General features: G+C 49.2%; 1 protein-coding gene and 1 long non-coding RNA gene across 2 annotated transcripts in view; both read right to left on the minus strand.

The window, feature by feature from the left end:
* klhl36 (kelch-like family member 36) overlaps positions 1-21,779 on the minus strand; it is a 44,851-nt gene extending 23,072 nt beyond the window's left edge. The window contains exons 1-2 of the mRNA XM_038806314.1: positions 21,648-21,779; positions 11,169-11,248 (exon numbers count right to left, since the gene is read on the minus strand). Coding sequence (XP_038662242.1) covers positions 11,169-11,228 — 60 coding nt within the window. The 5' untranslated portion in view covers positions 11,229-11,248; positions 21,648-21,779. The remainder of the gene's footprint in view (positions 1-11,168; positions 11,249-21,647) is intronic.
* Positions 10,183-11,149, minus strand: LOC119971143. The gene is made up of 2 exons (XR_005461755.1): positions 10,955-11,149; positions 10,183-10,716 (listed from the first exon to the last, which is right to left on the minus strand). It is a non-coding gene; the product is annotated as an uncharacterized LOC119971143 (long non-coding RNA).
* Positions 21,780-22,652: the final 873 nt, after the last annotated feature.

Here is a 22,652-nt window from a genome sequence, read left to right on the forward strand (position 1 = left end):
AAATAATTGGGTAATCTAAATTTAAAAAAACCAAAAAAAATCTCATTTCCTTTTTTAAAAATAAATTTAGAGTACCCAATTAATTTTTTCCAATTAAGGGGCAATTTAGCATGACCAATCCACCTACCCTGCACTTCTTTGGGTTGTGAGAGTGAGACCCACGCAGACATGCAGAGAGTGTGTGCAAACGCCACACGAACAGTGACCCGGAGCCGGGAGTGAACCTGGGTCCTCAGCACCGTGAGGCAGCCGTGCCAACCACTGCGCCATGGCGCTGCCTTTGACATCTCATTTTTACCTGGAAGTTGTGGATTTTTATATTCCCTAACCATTAATTAGCAGCCATGAACAGCCAATGTTTCTGCTCCTTATGGTTTTCATATGAACACTGTTGGAAAAAGTGTTCTCGAGTAAGACTTATACCACTTCCATACCCCAACCTACCAGTTCAATAGCCAATTGATGCCAACAACACAGAGTGTGACTGTATCCATAAATCTATACACACATTACCATCTCCCGTACCAGCCTCCCCGGACAGGCGCCGGAATGTGGCGACTAGGGGCTTTTCACAGTAACTTCATTGAAGTCTACTCGTGACAATAAGCGATTTTCATTTCATTTTCATCTCAGGGGGGGCTGGTGAGAAGAGAACTTCATGGAAAAAGATCCATGAAGATTTCACTATCTGCTTTTATCATCCCCATTTGTGTGAATTATTTTTATTCTTTACATGAACTTCAGAATCACAAAACAAAAAAAAAAATCTAAAATTGAGAGTTTCTGATTCAATCTTTCATCATAATACGCACAACTGTGGCTATTGAAAAAATCTTTCTTGAATTTTTCAAGCTCAGAATTTAAAAGGAAAATTAAAATACTACATTAGGGTATGTTTTTTCAATGAAATCGACAACTACAGGCCCAGTAATAAACCATACCATTAATTTATTCCTGTCGGTAAAAATGACTCCGAAACTGGCAGCTCGTATTTCAATAATAACCCAAATTCCTTCACCTGCAAAAGGTCAAAATTACTCCATTAGTCTTTGTTTAAAGAGAATAATTTCTATAACTGGTGCAAAAATAGAATATCGGTCGAATAATAACAAAATATTGCCGATGTCGGAAATAAAAACGGAAAATGCTGGAAATACTCAGTAGGCCAGGCAGCATTTGTGGTGAGAAACAGTTACTATTTCAGATTAATGACCCTTCATCAGAATATAGGTACCTTGCTCATGTTATTTACTCTAGTTGGATACAATTTTGTAAAAGTGAATTGTACTCAAGTGATGTATTAGAGACGTTTCTCAACTAAATTAGCTTTTAGATGAAATATGCCCAATAAGTGGGGCTGAGTACACAAAAGATCAGCCATGATCTCATTGAATGGCAGAGCAGGCTCGAAGGGCCAGATGGCCTACTCCTGCTTCTTATGTTCTTATTTCAGGACGGCATGGTGGTGCAGTGTTTAGGACTGCCGCCCCCCCCCCCCCTCCCCGCCGGCGCCGAGGACCACGGTTCGTTCCCGGGCCTGGGTCACTGTCTGTGTGGAGTTTGCCTCAGTGTCTGCTTGGGTCTCAACCCCACAACCCAAAGATGTGCAAGGTGGGTGGATTGGCTATGCTAAATTGTCCCTTAATTGGACAAAAAAAATGCCCAATTTAACTTGAGTCAATTAATTAATTAGTTGCATTTATTGCAGGCGTAGAATACAGCATATATAGTTTATGGGTGACATGAAGTAGATAAAGGATAAATAGGAAGTACGATTGACATTTACAGAAGGAAGTTGCAGGGGGCCAACTGTGGTCTGTTGTATGGCTCTTTAACCTGTGGATGCCTACTGTAATGATAGAGCTCTTTTGACTGCACTACCATAAAGTTTGTGAACTTTCATAGGAAGAAGTTGGATTGGTGCACTTTAGTTTGATAACCAGCCAGGAACAAGTACCGAAAAATTGAATCAGTTTGGGTAAAATTTCCCATGTTAGTACCAGGGAGCAGCATTATATTTTTCAGACAATTATTGCTCCATCATGCCTGGATCCAGAACAAATTAGTGGCGGGGTTGGTGCGTGGGTGGTTCCCTGACAAGAGAAAAAAAAATCAATCAAGGACTATGGCCACAATATTAAATTTGGAGTTTGAAAAATTCAAAATTTCTTTTAAAATTGCCTTAGTTGTGCACATTACAATGAGAGATTGCATGAGTCTTGGAGTTCCTAAACTCACATTTTTATGTATTTTTTGATTTTGTGAATCTAAAGATTATGTAAAGGAGGAAAACGTTCACAAAATTGAGAGGATTAAGTCCGGTAATGAAACCCTCATGGATCTTCTTCCATACAATTCTCTTCTCGACAGCTGTACAATATCTCCGGTCGGACATGCATATTTGGATAAAAGCAAATTATTGCAGGTGCTGGAATCTGAAGCAAAAACAGAAAATACTGTAAAATCTCAGCAGGTCTGACAGCATCTGCAGAGAGAGAAGGGAGCTAACGTCGAGTCTGGATGGCTGTCAAAGCGAGAGAGAGAGTTGGAAATAGGATCCGATTTATACTGTTGTGGTGGGGGTAGAGGTGGCTTGGGGCAGTGGGATAGAAGGCCAACGATAGGTGAAAACAGACAAAACGGAAATCCTGTTGGTGGAAAGAGCAGTACTTCTTCAGGGTAGGCATTCCTGGAAGAGAAGTGGCAGTGAATTAAACGCAAACATAAAAGCAAATTACTGCAAATGCTGGAATCTGAAACAAAAACAGGAAATGCTGGACAATCTCAGCAGGCCTGCCAGCATCTGTGGAGAGAGAAGAGAGCTAACGTTTCGAGTCTGGATATTTGTATATGTGCACATTCGGACCTCTACTGAGGACAGGTGTGGCTGATCTTTGATCTCCTTCTATCCTTAACACAGGTCAAATAGCCTTTGCACACCCACCACCTAGGTTCACAAATGGTGAAAGGTCAACTTGGACATGGCACAGGGGACAAGGCTATGGGAGAGAAATAAAAGGATTTAAAAAAAAAGCAAACAATTATCCTTAAAATTGTCTGATACAGATTTTAGTACCGTATATAAAGGGCTGCTATTGTTTCAACACTATTTGAATTACAAATTAAATTGATGCTTGAGGAAATATTGCACATTCAGGTTTCACACTTTGCTCGTTCACTCAAATTTGCAAACCACTTTCAACAAAAACTCACATCATATCAATGTAGTAATACATTTCAAGATGCTGCACAGGCGCGTTATCAATAAAAATGTGACACCAAATTACATAAAGAGATATTAGGGCAGGTGGAAGGCTTTAATATCTTCGAGGGAGAGGGGGAAGAGAGAGAGATGGAAAGACTTAGGGAAGTAATTCCAGAGTTCAGGGCCTAGGCAGCTGAAGGCATGGCTGCCAACGGTGGAAGAACTTTAAAAGGATGATGCGGAGAAGGCCAGAAATGGAGGAGCACAGAGATCACCAATGATTGCGAGACGTTAGAGACACAGGGTGCGGTGAGGCCATGGTGGGGCTTGAAAACAAGGATAATAATAATCGCTTGTTGTTACAAGTAGACTTCAGTGAAGTTACTGTGAAAAGCCCCTAGTCGCCACATTCTGGCACCTGTTCTGGAGGCCGGTATGGGAACTGAACCCGTGCTGCTGGCATTGTTCTGCATGGCAAGCAGCTATTTAGCCCACTGTGCTAAACCAGCCCCTAAGGGATGAGGTATTGCCGACCACAAGGCAATGCAGAACAGCAGAAAAGATTCGGATGAACTTCAGTTTACAATACAAGAAGCTGGCAAGAACTTTGGCATAGTTGAGTATAGATGCAACACAAGTATGGATGATTATTTTATCAGGTAGGTTGGAGATGAGCGATGTTATGGAGGTAAAAGTAAGCAGTCTTGGTGATGGAGAGAATTAAGGTTCAGAAGCTCAGCTCAAGATGAAATAGGATGCTGCGTATGCAAGCACTCTGGTTTATTTTCAAACAGTGACTATGTACAGGAAGTTTGTGGTAGGGAACCAAATATTGGTCTTTCCAATATTTAACTGAAATAAATTACTGCTCAACAAATTCCAGATGTCAGACAAGCAAGATGAAAAATCACCATCAGTGTCGGGGTCGAGATTGGTAGGTGGTGGCAGGTGTCTCAGAATAGACAACTTAGCACTAGACCTTTGGCACTACCACTGAAACTGGCTACCAGAGTTACATAACATGTTGCATGCAATAACTTGCAGTCATTTTCCATTTGTGTACTTTTGGCTTCTGTTCACTGTCTACTGAGCAACCACCCAACATTTAGACAGTGCCTTTAACAGAGAAAGCTTTCAAGTTGTTTGCAATCAAGCATAACTTGCAGAAGAAATCATGGGCATAAACCTGCATATGTAAACACACCATCTACTTTTACACAACATCTATGTTAATAAAAATCACACATCAAATGATTTGCAATACACAACGGTGCGATGGAAGTAGAGTAAAACTGTTAATGCCCGAGAGCGTCTACACCACTGAGCAATAGTGACCGAAGCATAATCAAATTCCTGGCTGCATTTGACCCAGGAAACAAAGGAGAAAAATGTATTAGTGACATGCAATATCTTACAGTGCAATTTGCTTTCCTCCTCCTTTTGTCATCAGTCACTCAATTATCACAACATTCTGCTCTCCATCAACATCCATATTTTCAGCAACGCAATCAGGTGACAGATACAATGAATGATTCCAGTGCCACCAATTCCATTAACATCCCCACCCCTGCCGAGACCAGGACCCACCACCCAATTATACCACTAAACCTATGTCCATGTGGATTTTGCACATTCTCCTCATGTCTGCATGGGTCTCACCCCCACAACCCAAAGATGGGCAGGGTAGGTGGATTGGCCATGCTAAATTGCCCCTTAATTTGAAAACTTTAAAAAAACCACACTGAACTGATTGCAATCAGAAGATATGAAATAGGAACTAGACTCAGTCATTCGGTTCCTCTAACCTGTTCCCTCATTCAATAAGATCATGTCTGATCTTCTATCTCAACATTCACCTTGTCAGACTATCCCCACATCTTCTAATAACCAAAAACCTATCTACCTCTGTCTTGAATATTCTCAATGATTGAACATCCATAACTCTTTCCGATAGAGAATTCCAAAGATTTGAAACCCTTTGAGTGAAGAAGTTTCTCCTCATCAAGGCTGACCCCTGATTCTGAGACTGTGACCCGAACTTTTAAATTCCCCAGCTTGGAGAAACATTTTCTCAACAAGCCACTTATCAATTTTACATGTTTCAACCCGATCACCTCTTAAAACTCCTGAACTCCAGAGAATTGGACATTCTGAATTCTCCCCGAGTGTACCCGAACAGGCGCCGGTGTATAGCGACTAGGGGCTTTTCACAGTAACTTCATTGCAGTGTTAATGTAAGCCTACTTAAGATTATTATCCAGATAGCAAGGGACTGGGGGAAACTCCGGAGATTGAACTATACAAATCTGGTGGTGAAGGTCAAGGAAGACATGCACAGATGTGACGGTCTCCCACTATACCGGGAGGGCGTTGGATTTGTTTATTATCACATGTACTGAGGTACAGTGAAAAGTATTTTTCTGTGAGCAGATCATTTAGTACATGAAAATAAGAAAAAATAAAAAGAAAATACAGAATAAGGCAACACAAGGCACACAATGTAAATACATAGACTCCGGCATTGGGTGAAGCATCCAGCAGTATAGTATTAATCAGGTCAGTCCATAAGACTTTGGAGTCTGGTAACAGAGGGGAAGAAGCTGTTTTTGAATCTGTTCGTGCAGGTTCTCAAACTTTTGTATCTCCTGCCCAATGGAAGAAGTTGGAAGAGTGAGTAAGCCGGGTGGGAGGGGTCTTTGATTATGCTGCCCGCTTTCCGAAGGCAGCGGGAGGCTTAGATAGAGTCAATGGATGGAAGGCAGGTTCGTGTGATGGACTGGGCTGTGTTCATGACTCTCTGAAGTTTCTTGCGGTCTTAAGCCGAGCAGTTGCCATACCAGGCTGTGATGCAGCCAGATAGGATATATTGATATTAGATGAATATCTTGCTGAGATTTTAATTTTTATTCCAGCGCCTCCCGGTGTTCCTGCCCAAGGTGCTTTTCAGGGAGAGTGACCGGCTTGTTACTGGGTTTATTTGGGCAGCTAAGGGCCCGAGCAAGAGACAAGCAGGGGGCTCGTCTTGCCAAACTTTCAACATTACTATTGGCGGCTAATGCTGGAGTGGTGCGGGGATTCGGAGGAGCTGTAGGTCTGGGTGGAAGCAGAGTCCGTGAGGTGAGCAAGCCTGGGAGCACTGGCAAGGGCTTCGCTCCTGGTGTGGCTGAAGAAACACTCGACTAACCAGGTGGTAGTAGCCACGTTAAAAATTTGAAGACAGCTCTGTCAACATTTCAATTTGAAGGCTAGCTCCCATCTGTGCAAACCAGTTATTCGAGCCTGCTAGACTGGGTGTGAGGTTTAGGGAGTGGAAGAAGGGGTTGGAGAAGGTGGGAGATTTATTTTTAGAAGGCCAGTTCGCTAGCCTGGGGAGCTGAAGGAGAAATATGGGCGTACAGATGCTGATGGGTTCAGGTGTCTCCAGGTGCGTCGCTGGGTCAAAAGATACTTCCCAGCTTCCCCGGTGAAGCAGCTTTCTACCTTCCTAGAGCGGATTTTATCCTGCTCGGGTCAGAGGTAGCCAGTAAAACAGGCATTTATCAGTGGATAGTGGGGGAGGAGACGGGTTCAGTTGAGGCAGTGAAGGCAAAACGGTTGGAAGAGCTGGGGCCAATTTTGGAGGAGGAAGTTTGGCGCGAGGCATTGAGGAGGGCAAATGCAACATCTTCCTGTGCGAGGCTGAGTCTCATTTAGCTAAAAGTAGCATTTCGAACACACCTCCCGAAGGCTAGAATGAGCCAGTTTTTCGATGTGGTGGAGGGTAGGTGCTATTGTTGTTCAGAAGGATCGGCACACCACGCGCACATGTTCTGGTCATGCTCAAAGCTGGTGGGCTTACGAAGGTTCGTTTTTGTACCATGTCAGCAATCCTGAAGATTGGGTTGGAGCCTTGCCCATAGATAGAACAGTACAGCACAGAACAGGCCCTTCAGCCCTCGATGTTGTGCCGAGCAATGATCACCCTACTCAAACCCTATACCCGTAACCCAACAACCCCTCCTTAACGTTACATTTTAGGACACTACGGGCAATTTAGCATGGCCAATCCACCTAACCCGCACATCTTTGGACTGTGGGAGGAAACCGGAGCACCCGGAGGAAACCCACGCACACACGGGGAGGACGTGCAGACTCCGCACAGACAGTGACCCAGCCGGGAATCGAACCTGGGACCCTGGAGCTGTGAAGCATTTATGCTAACCACCATGCTACCGTGCTGTGACAGCGTTTTTTGGGGTTTCGGATGTGCCGGAGCTCCGGACGGGGTAGGGGCCAACCTTCTATCCTTTGCCTCGCTTGTAGCAAAGAGACAGATCAAAGGAGGCAGATCCTCTTAGGCTGGAGGTCGACTACACCGCCAAGCGCTACGGCTGAGTGACCTCATGGAGGTTTTGCACCTCGGGAAGATCAAATTCGACATGAACTTTAAAGAATTGGTCGCTGTTAGTTGTTTTGGGGGGGGGGGGTCACTGCTGTTATTATGTGTTATTTAAAAAAAATAATTTTTTACAGAAAATATAACGAACAATGAAAAGCAACAATAAAACACCATAATAACTGTAACACCCCCAAGACCGTATCAACGCATGTATCACACCCCCCCCCCCAACCCCCCCAAACCCAGTAAACAAGAAATCTTAAAAATAAATTAAATTAAAAAAGCAAACATGGTCAACGTTCCCGCCCCACTTTTTCCCCCTCCTCCCCGGGTTGCTGCTGCCCCAGTACCCTATCGCTGAGCCAGAAAGTCGAGCAAAGGTTGCCACCGCCTAAAGAACCCTTGTACTGATCCTCTCAGGGCGAATTTGACCTTCTCTAGCTTAATAAAACCCGCCATGTCATTGATCCAGGTCTCCACGCTTGGGGGTCTCGCATCTTTCCACTGTAGCAAGATCCTCCGCCGGGCTACTAGGGACGCAAACGCCAGCACACCGGCCTCTTTCGCCTCCTGCACTCCCGGCTCCACCCCAACCCCAAAAATCGCGAGTCCCCAACCTGGCTTGACCCTGGATCCTACCACCCTCGACACCGTCCTCGCCACCCCCTTCCAGAACTCCTCCAGTGCCGGGCATGCCCAAAACATATGGGCATGGTTCGCTGGACTCCCCGAACACCTGACACACCTGTCTTCGCCCCCAAAGAACCTACTCATCCTAGACCCGGACATGTGAGCCCGGTGCAGCACCTTGAATTGGATTAGGCTAAGCCGCGCACATGAGGAGGAAGAGTTAACCCTCTCCAGGGCATCAGCCCATGTCCCATCTTCGATCTGTTCCCCCAGTTCCCCCTCCCACTTAGCCTCCTCCACCTCCTGCATTACCTTGTATATATCAGATATCTTCCCCTCCCCGACCCAGACCCCCAAAAGCACCCTGTCCCTCACCCCCCTCACGGGAAGCAAAGGGAATCCCTCCACCTGCCGCCTAGCAAACGCCTTTACCTGCAGATACCTGAACATGTTACCCGGGGGAGCCCAAATTTCTCCTCCAACTCCCCCAGGCTCGCAAACCTCCCATGTTATTATGTGTTATTGTTGGTTTTTGTAAACTTTGTCTAAAAATGGAGATGTCAATAAAAATATATTTTTTAACAAATGAAAGCCAGGGTCCCTTATGCTTTATTAACTGTTCTTTATTTAGTATCTGTGACGAGCTGTTAATTTGGACTCATTTGTTGACTATGCTCAAGGCATATAGGGACGAAGAGAGACAAAAAAAAGCAAAGCTTTAGAGAGAGGGGAAAAAAAAGAGTTAAGGTAAATGGAAAGTGTGCAAGAAAGGTAGTACAGGCGAAATGCATTTATAGTTATCAACTGCAGGGGCAGCACGGTGGCACAGTGGTTAGCATTGCTGCCTACGGCGCTGAGGACCCGGGTTCGAATCCCGGCCCTGGGTCATTGTCCGTGTGGAGTTTGCACATTCTCCCCGTGTCTGAGTGGGTTTCACCCCCACAACCCAAAGATGTGCAGGTTAGGTGGATTGGCCATGCTAAATTGCCCCTTAATTGGAAAACATAATTGGCTACTCTAAATTTAAAAAAAAAGAAAAAAAAATAGTTATTAACTGCTCTTTCAGCCTGCCCTGCCACTGTCAATGACGAATCATGTACTCACTGGCTTTGGTTTGAGCTATATTTACAATAAACCAGGGTGGCACATGACGCAGCGATTAGCACTGGGTCTCCGGCACTGAGGACCCGGGTTCGAATCCCGGCCCTGGGTCACTGTCCGTGTGGAGTTTGCACATTCTCCCAGTGTCCACGTGGGTTTCACCCCCACAACCCAAAGATGTGCAGGTTAGGTGGATTGGCCACGCTAAATTGCCCCTTAATTGGGAAAAAAAAATTGGGTACTCTAAATTTATTAAAAATATATATTTACAATAAACCTATTTTAACCATGAAGGAGCTCAAATCTTCACTGCTGTGACGATAGCGAAGAGAGTGCTGTGCCTGCTGCACAACGGAGTAATTCACTCCAACTGAATGTGTGGAATAATTCAGCAATTGAGAGCTGACTGTAAATATTAAGTAATTTAGCATTTGTGAGAAGCTGTTAATATGGACTCAATTGTTGACCATGTTCAAGGCATGCAGGCTGGGAAATATACAGGAAAGAACAGACAAAAGTAAGCAAAGATATCGTCAAAGAGTAGTCTGGGTGAAATGTATTTATAGTTATGAGAATTTTTAAAAATGTATTTGTCTATGAGCATCACAAGAGATCAACTAATTAAATAAACATTTGCAATCCTCAGTCCATCCTGGGTCAATAAAGAATTGGCACCTTCTCAGGAAGACAATCTGCAATATTGAGGGAAACTGCATTCATACTCTACAGTGCATCCCCAGTGAAATTTTGTTCGAGAAGGAAGTAATTTAAATTTTTTTTAAAACTTGCTACAGTATGACTTTATCTACCTAGTAAGTAATGCACCGGCAGTTAGAACAACAAACCTGAGCGAAGAATTAAATCTTGATTTTTTTTTTTAAAAACAGAAGTTATCTCTCAGCAGCATGAGTATCAGAATTTATTCAATTTTTAAAGACTTTTGTATTGATATTGTAATACATGATAAACAAATACCAGAAAGAGAAGACACGCATTCATCTTGCACCCTTCACTATTCAGGACATACAAAAGTGCACGGTTGACAATTACATACTTTTGAGCCAAAGTCACGGTCACTGAATTTCTAAATTTATTTGGTTTTAAATTTACAGGGCAGGCCACATTGTCCTCTCAACACCATTACGTCCAGTTTACATTTTAAAAATCATGTCTTATATTATGCTCGCACTGACAAAGTTGTGAGCAGCCTGTTTATTTCATTGTGCACTATAGTCCAGATTTCTGTGTGGCTGCATCCATCCTAAGAGAGAACATTGGCCACTGTCATAATGTAGAAAACGTGCATGTGTTTTAACTGGGTAGAACACGTGAATACATTGTAGGCTCCTTTTGACTCTTCTAAACTGAATGTTGTTCAGTGACCTGATCAACAAGAGTGTACCTACCAGGGCAGCACGGTGGCGCAGTGAGTAGCACTGCTGCCTCACGGCGCCGAGGTCCCAGGTTCGATCCCGGCTCTGGGTCACTGTCCGTGTGGAGTTTGCACATTCTCCCCGTGTTTGCGTGGGTTTCGCCCCCACAACCCAAAAAGGTGCAAGCTAGGTGGATTGGCCACTCTAAATTGCCCCTTAATTGGAAAAATGATTGGGTACACTAAATTTATAAAAAAAAAAGTGTACCTACCAAAAAAAAGACACATCATCCATTTTCTCCCGCGGTAGCTTCGATAAGTAGCCAAAATAATCATAAAACGGTTTGTACCTCTTGCTGGAAGCTATATATTTCACAAATCATCTTCAGCAGCTTATATGGTCATGTAATTCAAGAATTTATCTCATTAAATGGTAATTATATCAGATAAAGTGTGCTTGATGAGTTTGAGCTGACACTAACCTTTGACGATTCGCTGATCTTGTGTGGACGAGAGACCCTGGACTGTTTTGTCCCTTCCATTGTAACTTTCTTTGTGATACCTGACCCAAAAAAAAGGTCAAGTTTTAGAATTGTGAAGTCTTTGCTGAATGTTACATGCTGTTTTGAAACAAAATACTGTACAAGCGATTCCAAAGCAGAGTTTACCTTTCAGCCACCTGCTGGCCACTCCTAGTAAATTCACCAATTGGGTCTTAACGATCAAAAACTGCCCAATTTTTATGGATCAGTAATTCCAGTAACAGATACTCAATTTTTCCATTTTGTTTGCGGGTCGGAGTGGCTCGTGTTATGTGGAATAACCAGGTATTAACAAAATCAGACCCAACAAACGTGGGATGGAATGCAAAGGGATCAATGTCCAGAACTTTTGTTCCTGTGGTGTTGACTGTGGGCGAAGAAAAATTATCAGGGCACTGGGAAAACTCTTCTTGGAAGACCTCTGAAGAATCTTCTGCCTCAGTTTAACATCTCATTTCAGAAAAGGCATGCAATGCCAGCCTGCATTACATGCTCTAAACTCTGGACTGGGGTTTGAACCAACAACCTTGTGGTTCAACAGGTGTGACTATTGCAGTGAAGCACGAATGAAGCGTGTAAGCCCAGCAAAGAGAAGTAAATTACTGTAGTGTTATAATTTCTTTTAAGAGACTCAACTTTAAAAAAATAATGTTTTGGAGGTCCCAGTTATTTACTTAAAGAATAAAGCCACAAAATTGCATAGTGTAAAGCAAAATATATGTTTTTAAACTATACAAGAATCAGACAAAGCAAACACTAAATACGATCTTGGGAAACCACATACTCCCTAAAACCCAGAATCAACCGAAGTTAACATGAATTACTAGGCTAATTGACGCTGAATGGGAGAAACAACTAGGACAAATCTTATGAATAGGCTCAGCAGGCCACTCAGCAAATATGTCATCAATCTCGTTCAAAGGCCTTCAAAACTCGTGTCTTCTTCACAAAGAATTTCAGCTACTCTTTTTCTAAGATTCAGCCTGATCCCCTGCCAACATCAGCATACCAAGTTCCATGGGCATGGTTTTCACCAAAAATGACAAAACATCTGCAGAACTTCCTCATCTTTGCTTACCACAATCTGGATGGCATAGATCTGCAGTATTGGAAACAGCTGCAGCAACTGCATGCTCGCCTAGTCTCAGCTTCTGGATCTAGCCCCTATCTTCGGTGGCACGGTAGCACACTGGTTAGCACTGTTGCTTCACAGCACCAGTGACACGGGTTTAGTTCCCACTTGGGTCAGTGTCTGAGCGGAGTCTGCACGTTCTCCCCCTGTCTGCATGGGTTTCCTCCCACAAGTCCCGAAAGACATGCTTGTTAGGTGAATTGGACATTCTGAATTCTCCCTCAGTACCCAAGCGCGACGACGAGGGGATTTTCACAGTAACTTCATTGCAGTGTAATGTAAGCATACTTATGACACTAATAAAGATAGTCATTATTATTACCCGTACTGCGCTGACTGGGATCATTATCATGAGCTCTGACCGTTGTCTCCTTTAATACCGTTTCAACTAATTTCCCTGAAGTTTTGAATTCCAATCCGTTTTAGTTTCCTTAGAAACTGGGAGGGTCAGTTTGCTTTCTTAAGTTTGTCTTTTCAATTAGGGTCTGTTGCAATAAAATAGAAGCACAAATTCCATCATAGAAGCAAAGTATATCTATTTTACTGCATCCTAGAATGGGGGAATGTAAACTTTCAGAAGGGCACAGAGGCTGCAAAGAAATATAGACAGATTGGATTGGATGGGTTTATTGTCACATGTACCAAGGTACAGTGAAAAGTATTGTTCTGCATGCAGCTCAAACAGATCATTCCATACATGAAAAGAAAATACATAATAGGGCAAACATAAAATGCACAATGTAAATACATAGACACAGGCATCGGGAGAAGCATACAGGAGTGTAGAACTACTCAGTAGAGAAGATGTGTGAAGAGATCAGACCATCCATAGGAGGGTCGATTAGGAGTCTGGTAACAGCGGTGAAGAAGCTGTTTTTGAATCTGTTTGTACATGTTCTTAGGCTTTTGAATCTCTTGCCTGATGGAAGAAGTTGGAAGAGTGAGCAATAGATTGGGAGGGGCTTTTGGTTATGCTGCCCGCTTTCCTTAGGCAGTGGGGGGTGTAGACAGAGTCAATGGATGGGAGGCAGGTTCACATGATGGACTGGGCGGTGTTCACGTCTCTCTGTAGTTTATGGTCTTGGGCCGAGTAGTTGCCATATCAGGCTATGATGCAGCCAGACAGGATACTTTCTATGATGCACCTGTAAAAGTTGGTAAGAGAGTCAATGTGGATATGCTGATTTTCCTTAGTTTCCTGAGGAAGCATAGGCGCTGGTGTGCTTTCTTAGTGGTAGCGGCAACGTGGGTGGACCAGGACAGATTTTTGGTCATGTGCACACCGAGGAATTTGAAGCTGTCAACCACCTTCACCCCATTGATGCTGACAGGGGTGTGTACAATGCTTTGCTTCCTGAAGACAATGACCAGCTCTTTAGTTTTGCTGACATTGAGGGAGGGATTGCTGTCATTGCACCATTCCACTAGGTTTTCTATCTCCCTCCTGTATTCTGACTCGTTGTTCGGGATCCAACCCACGACGATCGCGTCATCAGCAAACCTGTAAATGGACTTGGAACCAAATTAAGCCACGCAGTCGTGTATGTATAGGGAGTATGGTAGGGGGCTAAATAAGCAGCCTGCGGGGCCCCAGTATTGAGGACTATCGTGGAGGAGGTGTTGTTGTTTCTTCCTACTGATTGTGGTCTATGGGTCAGGAAGTTGTGATTTGTGTGTCAGAACGGCGAGGAACCAGTTGCAGCGTGAGGAGCCAAGTCCTAGGTTTTGGAGCTTTGATATGAGCTTGGCTGGGATTATAGTGTTGAAGACGGAGCTGTAGTCAATAAATAGAAATCTGATGAAGAAGTCCTTGTTGTTGAGATGCTCCAGGATGAGAGTAGGGCCAGGGAGATGACATCTGCTGTGGACCGGTTGTGGTCGCACGCAAATTGCAGTGAATCAAAGCATTCTGGGAGTATGGAGTTGACGTGCCTCATGGCCAACCTCTCCAAGCACTTCATTATGATCGCTGTCAAGGCCACCAGACGATAGTCGTTGAGGCATGTTGCCTGGTATGATGGTGGTGTTCTTGAAGCAGGTGGGGACCTCTGAACGGAGAAGGGAGAGGTTGAAGTTGTCCACAAACACATCCGACAGCTAGTCCGCGCAAGATCGGAGTGCGCGACCAGGGACCCCACTCGGGCCCGTTGCCGTCTGAGGGTTCACTTTCAAGAAAGCAGATCTGACTTTGGAAGCTGTGACGATGGGTGAGTGTGTCCGTGGCTGCTGGGGCAGATTGGACAACAAGGTGACACATGGAGTAACATTGTGGTAAAGTGAGAGTTTATTCATTTTGGCAGGAAATAGCATGTTGGCCTTTATTGCAAGGAAATTGGAGTACAATAAATAGGTTTTGCTACAAGGGAACGGGGCTTTGGTGAGACCACACTTGGAATACCGTGCACAGTTTTGGTCTCCATATTTAAAAGGAGAAACAGCGAAGGTTCACGAGATTAGTTCCTGGGATGAGATGGTCGTCATATGATGAGAGGCTGAGTCAATTTGGATCGACATTCTTTGGATCTTGAGTGCTAATCTATTCAAACATGCACAATTCTGTTGACAGCGTAGACGGTTGCTTTCCCTGGTTGGGAAATCGAGAACATAGGGACATAGTTTCAGAATAAGTTGCCATTCATTTTTGGACTGGGGTGAGGAGTACTTTGTTCATAAGAGTTGTGAATCTTTGGAATTCCTTACCCCATCATTGAATGTACCCAAGTCTGAGATGGGCAGATATTTGGTCTCTCAGCAAACCAAGTGACATGGGGGGGCAAGTGGGAAAGTGCCTGGCACTTGTGTGGCATGAATGTTACGTGCCACGTTTCACCAAGGCTGGATATTGTTCAGGTCACGCTGCATTTGGACATGGACTGTTTCAGTAACTGAGTCGTCGCGAATGGTGCTGAAATTTGTGTAGTCAGTGAACATCCCCAATTCTGACCTTATAATGGAAGGAAGGTCATTGGTAAAGCAGCTGGAGATGGTCTGGCTGAGGACAGTACCCCGAGGAACTCCTGCAGTGACGCCCTTGAACTGACATGATTGATCTCCGACCGCCATAACCATATTTCTTTGTGCTAGGTACAACTCCAGCCAGAGGGTTTTCCCCCTGATTCTCATTGATTCCAGTTATGCTCGGGTTTCTTGAAGCTACACCCAGTCAAATGCTGCTTAGATGTCAAGGACAAGATTGTGGGGGGGGGGGGGGGGGGGGGGGGGGATTACTCTTTTAGAAAAAAAAGGGGCAGCATGGTAGCATTGTGGATAGCACAATTGCTTCACAGCTCCAGGGTCCCAGGTTCGATTCCGGCTTGTGTCACTGTCTGTGCGGAGTCTGCACATCATCCCCTTTTGTGCGTGGGTTTCCTCCGGGTGCTCCGGTTTCCTCCCACAGTCCAAAGATGTGCAGGTTTGGTGGATTGGCCATGATAAATTGCCCTTAGTGTCCAAAATTGCCCTTAGTGTTGGGTGGGGTTACTAGGTTATGGGGATAAGGTGGAGGTGTTGACCTCGGGTAGGGTGCTCTTTCCAAGAGCCGATGCAGACTCGATGGGCCGAGTAGCCTCCTTCTGCACTGTAAATTCTATGACAGTCACTCTCATTTCAGCTCTGTCATTCAACTCTTTTGTCCATATTTAAACCAAGGCTGCAATGAGGTTGGAAGCTGAATGATCCTGGCCGAACTCAAACTGAGCATCAGTGAGCAGGTTACTTCTGAGTAAGTGCCGCTTGATAGAACTGTTAATGACCTGTTCTGTCACTTTACTGATGATCGAGAGTAGTCTGAACGAATGATATTTGGCCAGGCTGAATTTGCCCTGCCTTTTGTGTACAGGACATACCTGGACAATTTTCTTCATAGCTGGGCATGTGCAAGTGTTGTAGCTGTACTGGAACAGCTTGATCTGACAGTGATGTTATAGGGAAGTATATGAAAAGTAAAAATAAAAAGCATTATGGGGTATTTCCACTATCCTGTGCTACCAGTCCAAAATCCTTGTTCATAAAACGCACAGAACAGAGAAAAGGCTACAATACTGCCCGTGAAACTTTCTAATCAATGAGCACTGCTTCCCACGGCACATAATCAGTTTATCTATACTCACTGGGTATGCTGACCAGTAAATAATCACGTTAGAGCCTTGAGCAAAAACTGGGTTTGGACTGATAAGAACCTTTCCCCACTAAAGGCTAAATTTTGAGGAGAAATTTTAAGAACACCACTCTCCTTACTTTATTAAGTCACAGCACTTGTTCCTTTGAACTAGCAAGTGGAGGTGCACACTCAGACTGGCTGCGGTATTTCAAAACGATTAGTGAAACATTTGGTGCATTGTACATTTGCCGTGCCTATTAAAGAATATAAAAGCAAAAGTTCATCCTCAACTAGCACCTTTAAGAAAAAACGCATTATATTGTAATCTGTGGGATTTTGCTGTACTCAAAATGGCTAATAAATCTGCTGACATTATCAAACATGCACTTGGAAATGTTATTGAGTATTACGCCTGCAGATTGCGGACACAGCAATCAGCAATGGTAAATATAAAAATTAATATTGTCCAAACTTATCAGGCCTTTCAACCAGCCTCGAGCACTTTTTAAAATCAGATTGGTGTACGTTAGGTGGTGTTAGGGAGATAGGGCAGGGGATTGGGCCAAGGCAAGGTGCTTTTTCAGAAAGTCAGTGCAGAATCAATGGGCCAAACGGCCCCCTTCTGCACTGTTGCAATTCTTTCATTTCACATTATATTGCGTTACAACAAATTCATTCCCCACCCTTGCAGCAAGGGCTTGTGGATTGGGTGGGTGGGCAGGTGAGGAAGGGCTGTGTGGGCGAGCAGGTAGAGGGCTCTGCGGATTGGGTGGGTGGGCAGGCGGATTGGGGGGTGGGCAAGGGCTGTGTGGGCGAGTAAGTAGAGGGCTCTGCGGATTGGGTGAGTGGGCAGGCGGGGGAAGGGCTGTGTTGACTGCGGGTGATGAAATGAAATGAAAATTGCTTATTGTCACAAGTAGGCTTCAAATGAAGTTACTGTGAAAAGCCCCTAGTCATCAAATTCCAACGCCTGTTTGGGGAAGCTGATATGTGAATTGAACTGTGCTGCTGGCCTGCCTTGGTCTGTTTCAAAATCCAGCTAATCAGCCCTATGCTAAACGAGCCTCTGCTGTGCAGGTTGGGAGGGGGCAAAATGGCAGAGGAAAGGCTGTGTGGATTCGGAAGGGGCGGGAGGGCAGACAAAGGGCTGTGCGGATCGGGGAGGGGGGGGGGGGGAGAGGCTGTGCGGACTGAGAGGGTTCGGCGGGGAAGAGCTGTGTGGGTTGGGAGGGTGGGTGGGGAAGGGCTGTATGGATTCGTAGGGCGGGCGGGGAAGGGCTGTGCAGATTGGGTGGGTGGGTGGGCGGGCGGGGAAGGGCTGTGCAGATTGGGTGGGTGGGTGGGTGGTGGGCGGGCGGGGAAGGGCTGTGCAGATTGGGTGGGTGGGTGGGTGGGTGGGTGGTGGGCGGGCGGGGAAGGGCTGTGCAGATTGGGGGGGGGGGGGAGGACGGGCGGGGAAGGGCTGTGCAGATTGGGATAGTGGGTGGGGCGGGGAAGGGCTGCGCGGGTTGGGCGGGGAGGTCTGGACGGGGGAGGTCTGGACGGGGGAGGTCTGGACGGGGGAGGTCTGGACGGGGGAGGTCTGGACGGGGGAGGTCTGGACGGGGGAGGTCTGGACGGGGGAGGTCTGGACGGGGGAGGTCTGGACGGGGGAGGTCTGGACGGGGGAGGTCTGGACGGGGGAGGTCTGGACGGGGGAGGTCTGGACGGGGAGAGGTCTGACGGGGGAGGTCTGGACGGGGGAGGTCTGGACGGGGGAGGTCTGGACGGGGAGGTCTGGACGGGGGAGGTCTGGACGGGGGAGGTCTGGACGGGGGAGGTCTGGACGGGGGAGGTCTGGACGGGGGAGGTCTGGACGGGGGAGGTCTGGACGAGTTGGGCCTGGGCGAGTTGGGCCTGGGCGAGTTGGGCGGGGGAGGTCTGGGCGAGTTGGGCGGGGGAGGTCTGGGCGAGTGGAGCGGGGACGGCCTGCCGCTTTGGGAGGGTGGACGGGCGGGGAAGGCCTGCGCGCATTGGGTGAGGGAGGGGCGGTGTGGGTGGGGGAGCGGCGGTGGGGTGGGGGAGGGACGGTGTGGGGGGTAGGGTCGAAGGAGGAGATTCGAAGGGGGAGGGCCAAAGAGGGAGGGGCGAAGGGGGCGGGGACAGTGCGGATTGGGGGCGGGGCAGTGGGGGCAGGGGCAGTGGGGGCGGGGGCAGTGGGTAGGGGCAATGTGGATGGGGGTGGTGGGGTAGGGGCAGTGTGGATGGGGTGGGGGGGCAGTGTGTGTGGGGGTTAAGGCAGTGTGGATGTGGGGTGGGGTAGGGGCAGTGTGGATGGGGGGTAGGGGCAGTGTGGATGGGGGGGGGGGGAGGGGCAGTGTGGATGGGGGGGTGGGGTAGGGGCAGTGTGGAAGGGGAGTGGGGTAGGGGCAGTGTGGATGGGTAGGGCATGTGGGTGGGGTGGGTAGGGGCAGTGTGGATGGGGGGGGTGGGGTAGGGGCAAGTGTGATGGGGTAGGGGGTAGGGGGTAGGGGCAGTGTGGATGGGGGGGGGGGGTAGGGGCAGTGTGGATGGGGGGGGGGGTAGGGGCAGTGTGGATGGGGGGTGGGGTAGGGGCAGTGTGGATGGGGGGGGTGGGGTAGGGGCAGTGTGGATGGGGGGGGGGGGAGGGGCAGTGTGGATGGGGGGGGTGGGGTAGGGCAGTGTGGATGGGGGGGTGGGTAGGGCAGTGTGGATGGGGGGGTGGGTAGGGGCAGTGTGGATGGGGGGGATGGGGTAGGGGCAGTGTGGATGGGGGGGTGGGGTAGGGGCAGTGTGGATGGGGGGGTGGGGTAGGGGCAGTGTGGATGGGGGGTGGGTAGGGGCAGTGTGGATGGGGGGTGGGGTAGGAGCAGTGTGGATGGGGGGGTGGGGTAGGGGCAGTGTGGATGGGGGGTGGGGGTAGGGGCAGTGTGGATGGGGGGGTGGGGGAGGGGCAGTGTGGATGGGGGTGGGGTAGGGGCAGTGTGGATGGGGGGGGGTAGGGGCAGTGTGGATGGGGGGGTAGGGGCAGTGTGGATGGGGGGGTGGGGTAGGGGCAGTGTGGATGGGGGCTAGGGGCAGTGTGGATGGGGTGGGGTAGGGGCAGTGTGGATGGGGGGGTAGGGGCAGAGTGGATGGGGGGTGGGATAGGGGCAGTGTGGATGGGGGGGGTAGGGGCAGTGTGGATGGGGGGGGTAGGGGCAGTGTGGATGGGGGTTGGGGTAGGGGCAGTGTGGATGGGGGGGTAGGGGCATTGTGGATGGGGCGGTGGGGTAGGGGCAGAGTGGATGGGGGGGTGGGGGAGGGGCAGTGTGGATGGGGGGGTGGGGTAGGGGCAGTGGGTGGGGGTGTGGGGTAGGGGCAGTGTGGATGGGGGGGTGGGGTAGGGGCAGTGTGGATGGGGGGTGGGGTAGGGGCAGTGTGGATGGGGGGGGGGGGGCAGTGGCAGTGTGGATGGGGGGTAGGGGCAGTGTGGATGGGGGGGGGTGGGGTAGGGGCAGTGTGGATGGGGGGTGGGGTAGGGGCAGTGTGGATGGGGGGGTGGGGTAGGGGCAGTGTGGATGGGGGGGTGGGGTAGGGGCAGTGTGGATGGGGTAGGGGCAGTGTGGATGGGGGGTAGGGGCAGTGTGGATGGGGGGGGTGGGGTAGGGGCAGTGTGGATGGGATGATGGGGTAGGGGCAGTGTGGATGGGGGGATGGGGTAGGGGCAGTGTGGATGGGGGGATGGGGTAGGGGCAGTGTGGATGGGGGGTGGGGTAGGGGCAGTGTGGATGGGGGGTGGGGTAGGGGCAGTGTGGATGGGGGGGTGGGGTAGGGGCAGTGTGGATGGGGGGATGGGGTAGGGGCAGTGTGGATGGGGGGGTAGGGGCAGTGTGGATGGGGGGTGGGGTAGGGGCAGTGTGGATGGGGGGTGGGGTAGGGGCAGTGTGGATGGGGGGGTGGGGTAGGGGCAGTGTGGATGGGGGTGGTGGGGTCGGGGCAGTGTGGATGGGGGGGTGGGGTAGGGGCAGTGTGGATGGGGGGGTGGGGTAGGGGCATTGTGGATGGGGGGTGGGGTAGGGGCATTGTGGATGGGGGGTGGGGTAGGGGCAGTGTGGATGGGGGGGTGGGGTAGGGGCATTGTGGATGGGGGGTGGGGTAGGGGCAGTGTGGATGGGGGGTGGGGTAGGGGCAGTGTGGATGGGGGGTGGGGTAGGGGCATTGTGGATGGGGGGTGGGGTAGGGGCAGTGTGGATGGGGGGTGGGGGTAGGGGCAGAGTGGATGGGGGGGTGGGGTAGGGGCAGTGTGGATGGGGTGGGGGTGGGGGTAGGGGCAGTGTGGATGGGGGGTGGGTTAGGGGCAGTGTGGATGGGGGTGGGGTAGGGGCAGTGTAGGCAGTGGGATGGGGGGGTAGGGGCATGTGGATGGGGGGTGGTAGGGGCAGTGTGGATGGGGGGTGGGGTTAGGGGCAGGTGGGATGGGGGGTGGGGTAGGGGCAGTGTGGATGGGGGGTGGGGTAGGGCAGTGTGGATGGGGGGGGTAGGGGCAGTGTGGATGGGGGGTGGGGTAGGGCAGTGTGGATGGGGGGTGGGTAGGGGCAGAGTGTGATGGGGGGGTTGGGGAATAGGGCAGTGTGGATGGGGGGGTGGGGTAGGGGCAGGTGGATGGGGGGTGGGGTAGGGGCAGTGTGGATGGGGGGGTGGGGTAGGGGCAGTGTGGATGGGGGGGTGGGGTAGGGGCAGTGTGGATGGGGGGGGTGGGGTAGGGGCAGTGTGGATGGGGGGGTGGGGTAGGGGCAGTGTGGATGGGGGGGTGGGGTAGGGGCAGTGTGGATGGGGGGGTGGGATGGGGCAGTGTGGATGGGGGGGGTGGGGTCGGGGCAGTGTGGATGGGGGGGTGGGGTATGGGGCAGTGTGGATGGGGGGGGGTGGGGTAGGGGCAGATGTGGATGGGGGGGTGGGTATGGGGCAGTGTGGATGGGGGGGGTGGGGTAGGGGCAGTGGATGGGGGGGGGGGTGGGGTCGGGGCAGTGTGGATGGGGGGGGGGTGGGGTAGGGGCAGAGTGGATGGGGGTTCCTGGATTTCCCCACTTGCACTCAGTGCGCATGCGCCCCGTTGCCCCCGGCTGACTGCTTTGCGTTGGGCTCCCGCTGCCCCGCCGTTTTCCGGCCCCGGCGTATCAGAAGACAAGAAAGGGCCTGCCATTACCGGCCTGACGTGGCTGGCTGCTCCTATCCGCGAGCACTCGCTGTCATACAGACTCGGGGCCGCCTGGCCGTGGTCGGCGACCGGCATTTCTTCAACCGCTCGGCTCCGGCAGGTTGGAGCGGAAGGCCTCTGACGTCATTTGATTGGCGTTCGTGTTCAGACCAATAGGATGGCGCGTTCTCGTTGAGTGACGGGAATGCCCCATCAAGACCCGCCCTCTGTTACCATCGCAACCCTTAAAGTGGTAACCACTGAAATCATTTAAAGGCCCAAATTAAAAGGCAGAGCTTCTTTTTTCTAAATAAGACCATAAACAATATAAGCATTGGGATGAGGGCAGGAAAGTTGTCAACCAAGAGAAGGGTGTAAATAAGATTATGAAGCTGGAATGGCCACACCACGACTCTTGGCTTAATTTGAGCTAGAAGGTCACACCGAAACACACCAAGGAGTCATACAATTGCTGAATGGTCACAGGTCGATCTAGGCCGTTTGGCCCATTATGTTCGTGCCAGCTCTCTAATGGCAACTCATGTAGTCTCATTTATTGGTCTTTCATATTTTGTTTTAACCTTGGCCAATTATTAGGGTTGCCAGCTGTGCTCATACGAATTCCTGGAGGTACCACCGCATGATTCACTCCAAGTTCCAACCAACACATCGATTCTTGTGACGCCCTTTATGCCAGTTGGAAAGCAGTAAAGAGTCATAACCAATTGGAGCATGATTGACTGTCAAACAGCCTCTTTTTAAAATCCACCTTGGGCATTTTATGTTAAGTAAGGACATTTAAAAAAAAATTCCTGATGATTTTTTCCCCCAGAATCACACAACAGCGCCCTGGAGATTGATAGTCATCGTGTTTTTACAGCAGGGGAAAAGGCCCTGCGGACCATCGGGTGCGGGCCGGCCATCAAGCACCTATCTACTCGAATCCCATTTTCCAGCAAAGCTGGCCCGCAGCCTTATATGCTATGGCATTTCATGTGCTCATCTAAATACTTC

This window comes from Scyliorhinus canicula, chromosome 9 (genome assembly GCF_902713615.1).
Source record: "Scyliorhinus canicula chromosome 9, sScyCan1.1, whole genome shotgun sequence".
Lineage (NCBI taxonomy): Eukaryota > Metazoa > Chordata > Chondrichthyes > Carcharhiniformes > Scyliorhinidae > Scyliorhinus > Scyliorhinus canicula.